The 9,444-nt window shown below is 44.6% G+C and overlaps 1 protein-coding gene across 1 annotated transcript in view; it reads right to left on the bottom strand.

Annotated features, from left to right (window-relative positions):
* Positions 1-3,017, bottom strand: part of LOC106807620 (melatonin receptor type 1A-like) — an 11,838-nt gene extending 8,821 nt beyond the window's left edge. The window contains exons 1-3 of the mRNA XM_014810014.1: positions 2,894-3,017; positions 2,489-2,632; positions 1,452-1,858 (exon numbers count right to left, since the gene is read on the bottom strand). Of these exons, the coding sequence (XP_014665500.1) occupies positions 1,452-1,858; positions 2,489-2,632; positions 2,894-3,017 (675 nt within the window). The remainder of the gene's footprint in view (positions 1-1,451; positions 1,859-2,488; positions 2,633-2,893) is intronic.
* Between the last annotated feature and the right edge of the window lie 6,427 nt (positions 3,018-9,444).

Genomic DNA, 9,444 nt, shown 5'->3' with positions numbered 1-9,444 from the left:
TATATACATGATTGGCCGTGTGTGTACTTTGTCGTGCCGGTACTGGGCGGGACTGACGTGGAGATGCTTGTGGCTGGGGATTCACAACCCCCGTGTGCCCGATGAGAAGGGGGAGATCGCTTCACATATAACACGACAAAACGATATTATTAGCTCTTGATTTAATCAGTATGATCAATGATACGGAAGACCTCTGCTTTTTTCTAACACAGCGACAACGTGAAAAATGAAATCTTTATAAGACAGGAAGATAAATTCGATCCTGCAATAAATATAATAATAGTCCCCAGATAATATCAGGAGTCTATCAATTGATAGACTCCTGATAATATTAATATCAATAATTACACCCAAGTATGATTTCTAACACAGCAGTGCACACTATAAATATTATTTTAACCATACCGACGTCAGTGATTAACACCTAGCATCATATAATTTCATTATATCATTATATTACTACAACAATGTATATCCTAGAGTAACTTAAAACATACTTCAAAATTTTCGAAAGATACAAATAATTAAACTTTGCAATTATAATACAGTATAACGCTTGTAATTTATACAACTCATTATACATATTTTCGTTAACGTGCACATATCCGCGCCTTATTGATGCACAAAGTCACCATCAACTACATACGACACGTACGCGGAACAGAACTATGGAGAGTAAGACCCTTCGTAGTTCGAAGAGCGTTTACCCGTGGCAAATATTACATTCAACCGTGCAAGACCTGCACTGTAGCACTGATGCTAGATGCAGCCCTTGCAGATCTAACAGTGGGCGGTGGCGCTAAAGTCCCCCGCCGTTTAGATAGAACCATTTCTTTTAGGCTAGACGCCTGGTCGTCAAAGCGCCCGCCCAGGCACAGTACGTGTCTGAAACCAGTGCGAAACTGCCTGTTAGTCACACCGTATAAGATAGGATTGACGGAGCTGTTAAAATGCGCCATGAAAAGTGCCAACAGGAAAAACGGGGCCGGCCAATCGTAGTCGGGATCGAAAAAAAGGTTGAAAAAAATCGGCATCCAGCTAATCACGAACACGACGAAGATGATGCACAACGTTCGTGCGAGTTCGGTCGCCGACGCAGACAGCTTCGTTCTCCGCTGAGCGTCACTAACAGTTGCGACCTACGGAGCAGATGCGAACAGTTTAACGGCGGTGCGTTGTTGTCAACATCGGTAGCACCGCGAATCTACTTACAGGATCATGTCGGTGACATCAACACAATTAGCAGGATCCATCCATCCATCCATCCATCCATCCATCCATCTATCTATCCATCCATTCATCCACCCATCAGTCCATCATTCCATCCGTCCATCCATCCATCCGTCTATCAATCAATCCATTCACCCATTTATTTATCCATCTGTCCGTCCGTCCGTCTGTCTGTCTATCCATCCATCCACCCATCCATCTCTCCATCCCAGCGCACTTACCCGCTGTTTGCTTTTGTAGACGTGAATGAATATGTTCAGGTAGCAGGCAGCCGTCACGATGACGGGCACTATTAGGCAGAGCACGGCCCACAGGTGGCGGTGCAGCGGGTTCACGTACCAGTTCCACAGGCACGACTGCGAACGCGGTTCAAACCAGAAGCCGTCGCTATAGAAGAACGCTGGCAGGTTCACGGCTATGACGACAAACCAGCTGATGACGACAACGGCAATGCAGTTCATTGGCGTGAACATACGGGCGTAGATATTGGGGTAAGAAATAGCAAACATGCGGCTGACACTGATGATCATTAGTGTGAAGAGCGATGCGTTACATACGTTCACGCACACGGCGCCCGTGAACGTGCACAGGTTTGGCGACTCTGTCAGTACATCCTGATTGAAAAATCCTGCAACGAGAAAACCCGGAAAGACGGGTTCAGGTCGCGGGAAACGCTCCATTGCTGTCTCACTGCGTCGCACTCGCGTACTCGTGTCACCCTCAATATGTATGCATGCTTCATCTCGAGCATTCCCGAGTAATCACGATTTTTGAATGGCCTCCGAACTTTTTTACGATAATTACAGAGTCTCCGCGAAAAACACTCCCGCTTTCATGACGTAGTTTATATAGCCTGCATTATACGATATTTGATATCTATCGATAGGCTTGATGGCAAGGAAATCAATGTTTTGAACGTAGTACATTAAAAAATTACGAATGCATGGCAGCTTTGTTCGATCAAACGGACAGTTTCGTTTCTGACTCGTGTGATGATTGATGGATTCACCAAGTAAAGAAGGTGCTTGGAGGCGCTATATGCCTTCCTTTCTAATGTCATAGTTTTCACCACATGGATAAAATAACGTTACGAATATAGTCAATCGAGCAGTCTGTATAAACATACTCGCACGACCGGACACCATACAATATTCTTGCGCGAACATAACTATAAACTCAACAACGACATAATTTGTATACTAATTCTAACTAAATCAGTTGATATCCGGTATATGGGCTCATTTTACAGTCGGCTTACCTAGGATTCCCAGCGGCGTGATGTAACCGGTCACGCAAAGGTCAACGATGGCCAGAGTGGCGATGAAGATGTTGCCGGATTTTCTCAGTGGTTTGTAGATCAGCACAGCACCGATCACCAGAATGTTGCCGATAACACCGACGCCTATTACAGACATAAGCGTATACAACCCTATATCATATTAATACACGATGTGTATTCGCTCGAACGCGTGACTGCGTGCATTAATGCGCATTTAAATAATATCGCTCCGATTTTAAGGAGCAATAGACGTTTTGCATATTATACAAACGTGTTGCGTTTCGTGTTTCCATGATTACTGCTGCATCATTCTACCAAATTAGATTCATTTAAATAACATATTTTCCGGGTGTTTTTCTAGACATCACACTACGATTTACGTACCACTAGCGATCATCTGGATGACAACATAGGCGATCGCCTGTCCGAACGGTATCGCTGCGTTGCGCAGGACGGGCCGGTCGGCTGGGTGACTGTTAGCAGCCGACGTGCTGTTCATTGTAGCCATGCAGTTTCACACGGTTGCACGAACCACCACCTGCCCGAAGTCTCACATTCGAATCACCGCTGTTGCACCATTAGCAGTCGTGACGGTGGCGGCGATAGTGATGATGGATAGGATGTGGTGATAGAATAGTGATGATGGAACGGCGACGGTGATGATGGCTATGGAAGCGACAATAATTATGGTTATAACGACGACTGTCATGACGTCGATGACGGCGACAGTGAAGACGCCAATGGTGGCGACAGTGATGATGGCGATGGCGGCAAGTTTATTGCGATGATGAAGTTGACGCTATTGCCGACACCTACAAGGCTACAACTAGTCACGCTAGTGAGAGCACAGGCGCGTGCTGGGAAGCCAGCCGATGAGCGAACGTATAAATGCGACGTGAAAGTATGTACTTATACGGATGCGTATGCGCAATATTTCAACGACGCAAATAACCGCCTTGATGTAGTGCGCATGCAGGTCATGACACATTACAGTGTAAGTGCGAATAGGCCGTGCATAAAACGACTCATGAGCCGATTACATGATAATGGGTCAGTTACGGTAATTATAATAAATAATAATTAAGAAATAAGTGTAAAGATATATATTCGAATATAATAGAAGTTTGCGTGGGCGCGTGTGTGTGCGTGACCCTAGTGCGTGCGAGCCCGTAGGCGCGCGTTTTTGCGCCTTTGCTGGAATTGGGCAGTTTTCTCGTTTTTGTGTGTGGCAAATTTCGTCATTAGAGTGCAGAAATCTGCATTGCACACGTGAGATAGATGCTCGATAGACGCATGGAAAGCATTAAAGATTAAATTGGTTTTGTGGGAAAACGGCTATGCAAAATTGTGGAGTGTCGTAGCCATGGTGACCGGACTGCCGCGTTTGTGAGTAAAAGGGTACCCGACAAACATGCTGGAAATGCAAATATATATAGCTGAGAAAAGTTTCGAGTGAAGATTGTACTGTTGATATGTGGTAATTTAGCATGAATGCAAATGGTGAAATGCTCTTGATAAACGCTTGATAAAACGCCTTGATATGCTCTTGATAAACCGCTCTTGATTGCGTGTTGCATGTAACTCTCTAAATATTTTTAATTATTTTCTGTCTGCTGCCCATGTGGTGTCCATTCAAGCTCGCTGTCTATGGACACCCACTACTGTTGGAAAACACCATTTTGATTATTTTTTGATGGGTGGTTGGATCACTGGATGCATAGAAATAGATGTCATAGATAGCAAGAAGAGCGCGTGCTATGAGCGCGTGTATCGTACAGATGGGTTTGAATGTTCAGATGTCTCCTGCGCATGCGTACTCGTGCGAGCGCGATCGGAGCGGCACACGCGGCACCAGCGCGTCGAAATTCTTCAAAACAGAGCGTCCGATACACCGCCAAGTATGAAATCCAAAGGCTATAATTTAGGTACTCGAACAGCAGAGGTTCGTTCTGTTGCTGTCTGGGCTGAAATTAACCAAAGCAGACAAACTGATGACGTTAAGGTATATAATAGTATCATATTTTGTCCGTCCCACGATAAATTCACACAACTAGCTCTGTACCTAGCCACAAGTTCCCATCTCGCTTAAGCCGCACAATCGCACACAAAACGCTAATATTCTACAGTACATAGACTAGCAAATACTTCCGTGGCATGCATAATCAACTACTGTATGACAAAATAAACTCTGGTGTCCTCGCCATTTGACCTGCAGCGTTCCCAACAAGAAAAGAGGTGGCGAAATCAGGTAATCAGGCGCCAACGCTAACTTGTTTCCAAACAACCAAAAGCATCGACTTGTGTCGTTGACGTCACATCCCGTTGGCTACAGGGTTTGATAAGGAATTGTTTGCGCCCGGTAAGACTGTTTGCAATAGTGGCGCAGTCGTAATGAGGACGCGGGAAAAGGTGGCTGTGGCATAACAAACAAGCCAAACGTAGAAGTGCAGCGTAATAAACGTGAAAATAACGTATGATTTTAGGCTGTGATATCGCCACACCACGCGAACATTGCGCTAGCAGCGTGCAAGCGAATAAACGCACCAAGGGCCGTAGAAATCTTTGCTACACGCGCTGGACCAGGTTGCCTGGCAGAGCAAACGCAGAACGGTCAACAACATCGGCAAATTGAAAACAGTGGAGGTTATTTCAAATACCTTTTATGAAGAGCAAACGCGCAGTGAAATGGAGGAACTAGAAGTTATTATTGTCAGTAAGGTAGTGTGATTATGCCATGCACGAAGTATTTGCTAGTCTAGTAGCTGTTAGAAATTAGGCGTTTTGGTGGCGCATTGTGTGCGGCTTTTAACACTACGTGTAACAGTTCGGAAGCCTGTCGGTTTTACTCGTAACGGCGGTTCTAGCCTAGTGTGGAGACGGAGATAACGCCCGACCAGGCTGGTTGTGAGCTTGACGTCATTCAGCTCATTGTAGCCATACAACAGTCAACAGGGTCTTCGTTTATTCTAACCCTAGGCAATACCGTTTCTTGGAGGCTGTGTGGAGATAGCCCCGACCGAGGCTGTTGGGCGAAGGCAGTGTCATATACACAGTCAACCGAGGGTATTCTAACCCTAGCAATACCGTTTCTTGGAGCTAGTGTGGAGACTGAAGTGATAGACATATATACGAAATGCAGTGGATATTTAACCGCCGTATGATCAGCAGCAGTATCCACTTCCAGCTATTGCCGTATACGCACAATTTGATTGCCCGTAGTAGTAGTAGTGGCTGAGGAGAGGTCTATGTCGCCCCGGGGTACTGCCGGAACGTACCCTGGTACCGGCCGGTATAACGAAACGTACCCCTGGTACTATTCTAATATGCCGGATAACCGTAACGTCGCCTACTCCACTACGAAGAGTCTAGGAGTCGGCCTTCAAACGCGCTACTCGCCTAAACCCTAACACTATGATGAGAGGAAACCAATAAAAATACCTAAACCTCCTAACCTAGATACAATAAATGTATACGCCAAACGCCAAAGAGGATAGGGTTAGCAAAGTCTCCCTATCCTTTCTGGGGCGGAGGAATGCCGAGTGAATCACTCGGGCCGGTTTTGCTGGGTGCGTTTTCAGACTACGTAGATACTTCCAAAAACTGGGTTATATTCTCACACACGAACCTTTCTGGGCGCATGCTATTTCGGGAACTTACTAATGTATTGTCAATACTCTGTAATTAACTAAAATATGACCTGTTAAAAAATTCGATAGTGACGAGGCGGCGATTACTGAGACCTATTGCTGTTGACCTGTGACGTAGCGGCATCGCCAATGCGCATAAGCGATCGCGAAACTCAGCGCCCCTGCCGATGTCGTGAAATCCGCCTCTTCAAACCGAAGTACGTCACAGGTCCAACAGAAAATGGCGCTCAGTATCTATCGCCGGCTGCGTCACTTCGAATTTTGTAAGAAAGTCATATTAGTTTAATACCAGAAGTATTGCAATACATAGTAAGTTCCCTGAATAGGCGGAGAAAGGTTCGCTGTTGAGAATAAAACGCCAGTTTGGAAGTTCTAGTAATCTGAAAACGCACGCACGCAAACCGCGCCGCGAGTGATTCACGTGCGGGCATTTCCTCCGGCAGAAAAGGATAGGGAGACTTTGGTAACCGCTATCCATCTTGGTTTGGGTTATACATTATTGTATCTACTAAACGGCCTAACCCAAACGTTCCGGGCAGTACCCTGGGACATAGACCCTATCAGCGCTAGTAGAGTATATTTATGACGCTCAAATCAACATTAGCTTCGAATCCCTATAAAATAGATATACAGGTTTTAGTTAATCTAGAAACTTTACTTTTAGTTCAAAATCTATTATTTGTATACATTTTAGGCCCCGCTTGATCAGAGAAGCTAATTTTCAGTGAATCACGTTTTCAATACGAAACACTTTTGGACAGCATTCATAATATAATCACACATGCACTAAACAGAGAGACATGATGGTGATTGATACAAGATTGCGTGGCCACAAATATTGTGCCTTGATCCTGAGCGCTGTGCGCGGAGTGAGACGCGCAGTTCCTGCGGGAATATGCGCACGCGACCGGCGGGGGGGGGGCATGTTCAAGTAATGAAGCGCTTGTCCGCAAATGGAGACCGTGTGCGGGCCAAATTCGAGCCCGGCTTGCATGTCCTCCACAGCGGTCAGCCGAGGGTCTGTAATTTTTCAGAAGATAACAATGAAGACTTTGTTCTAAAATTAAGAAGCTATCGCGCGGCTAAATAGAGGGAGCAATATATATGCCTACAGACGCTTTGAATTCTTGACCTAGTCAGTCAAAGGCTTGTTGGGGTCGCATTATCATGGTTCGCACACAGTCCTTGAAAAGTCCTTGAAGTTTGAGGGGAGTCCTTGACAAGACTTGAATTTGTAAATGTTGATTTTGTGGCTTGAAAGTCGCTTGAATTTCATGAAAAATGTCCTTTGAATTTTCATGAAAATGTCCTTGAATTTCATGAAAGTCTTTGAATTTCGATGAAAATGTCCTGAAATTTTAGAAAGAATCATTAGCTCGTAAAAAAAAGAAATTTGTAACGCATCAATATATGTGCAAACCCCTCTATTAAAAATCTGCGTTAGAAATGAGCTAAAAAAGAGCTATAGAAGCGACGATCAGACATGTTAAATGATGATTAGCAAATTAACAGTAAATCACGAAATCACTCAGTAAATCAAGGTATGTTGTAGAAGTGACAGTGTTTAGAAGGGTTTATTAATGTGATCCAGGTAAGTTTTAGAGGTGACATGCAGTGATTAAGAATGGGGTAACCGGTTATTAAATTAATCCAGGTATGTTTTGTTCTGTGTATGAATTCCGATAAAATGTCTGATAAAATGTCTTTGAAAAGTCCTTGAAAAAAATTTCAGTCCTGTATGAACCATGATTATGCAGAGCTTCCAATTGAAATGGCCCATGAAATTGTCAAGTGGAATTGTGTTTTTTTGGAACCCCAAAGAAAATGTCTCCCTTTACAATTACATGCACCCCCTCCCTGATCAATCACGCATTCAGGCATCAACAATAACAGAGATGAAATTGTGTTGAGTTTGTGGCTCTTGACGCACGTGCATTGACGTACAAGACTGTTGAAAGCACAGGCACTTGGAACGTCTCAATAAAAATTAATATTCACACAATTTTTCACAATGATCGACCGCCTGTGTGCTAAATAGGTGAACGTATGTGAAACATATACGGTTAGTACTTACTATGACATATCCGTGACTAACTGACCCCACTTAATTGGTAAAATGTTCCATGCAACTTAAGAAATGCTGAGAAATTAAGAGGTTATCATCGCAAAACTCCCGAACACCATACGTCTCAAAGCTATATGTAAACAAACACGCGTGTTGCGAGGTGCCTGCCTCCGTTATCCATTTCGAGGCCCGCTAAGCCAAGCATAAAGCACGCGAGCAAGACGTCACACACACAGCTACGTTCATTGGCTAAAACAATTGAGTAGCGCGGTTAGGGATTTTCAGAATTATTTAATTTGTAGAAAAACTTCAATGTTCAATGAATGACGCACTCGTTCACTTCCGACAGCGAGTGAAAATGCCGCAAATTTTCCATGCGAAGTACATCGGCCGGGCATTCCATTATTTACGAAAAGTAAACAGGTTGACGAAAGACAGTAGGTACAGTAACTGGTCACGTCGGTGACGCCCCATTCATGTCCATCAACGAAGAAGGCGAGGCTTATTCTTATTACGGAGATGCGAAAATGCAACAGAAGGACGTAGCGCAGTGCGCTAAACAGCATGTTATTTTCGTATTTGTGGCAAACTCTATCGTAGGAAACCGTTCTAACATAGCAGAATGCCATAGTTCCTGAGATCGGCGATTTGGTGTGGCGTAGGCTGTAATTGGAAGACACAAAGTGTCAATCCTCGGCGCGCCTCGGCATCATGGCCGCATCACGTCTAGCCAATCAGAAGTACTGTACCGTGTACGGTAAAATAGCGGAAGTGGCTACTCTGCTGTATATGGTTAAATATCCACTGCGAATACAAAATTATGCTCTACACATAATAACAGCGCCAGTATAGTGCATTTAGCCTTGTACGGAGTTCTATATAATAGCAGACATTATGTGCTGCTAGATGGCAGCATCTTCTAAGATTGCGCGCGTTAGCGTTCGACACGGCCCCTGTGTCCAGCGTGGTACTTAGCCATGTTGTGCTTGTTACTTTCGCTCATAGGGTCTATGTCCGGTATACCGGAACATACCCTGGTAACTATCTGATATGGTTAGGGTTAGGGTTAGGGAGTAGGCGTAGGCGACTCCCTAGACTCGTTAGTGGAGTAGGCGAGGTACGGTCCGGCATATTAGATAGTACCAGGGTACGTTCCGGCAGTACCCGGGAGGACATAGACCCTCTCAGCATTACTTTCTCTTCCAATAAAGTTGGAGAATTGA

This window comes from Priapulus caudatus, unplaced genomic scaffold (genome assembly GCF_000485595.1).
Source record: "Priapulus caudatus unplaced genomic scaffold, Priapulus_caudatus-5.0.1 Scaffold226, whole genome shotgun sequence".
Classification (NCBI taxonomy): Eukaryota; Metazoa; Priapulida; class Priapulimorpha; order Priapulimorphida; family Priapulidae; genus Priapulus; species Priapulus caudatus.
The sequence above is the reverse complement of the archived record's forward strand: the minus strand, read 5'-3'. Positions and strand labels throughout refer to the sequence as shown.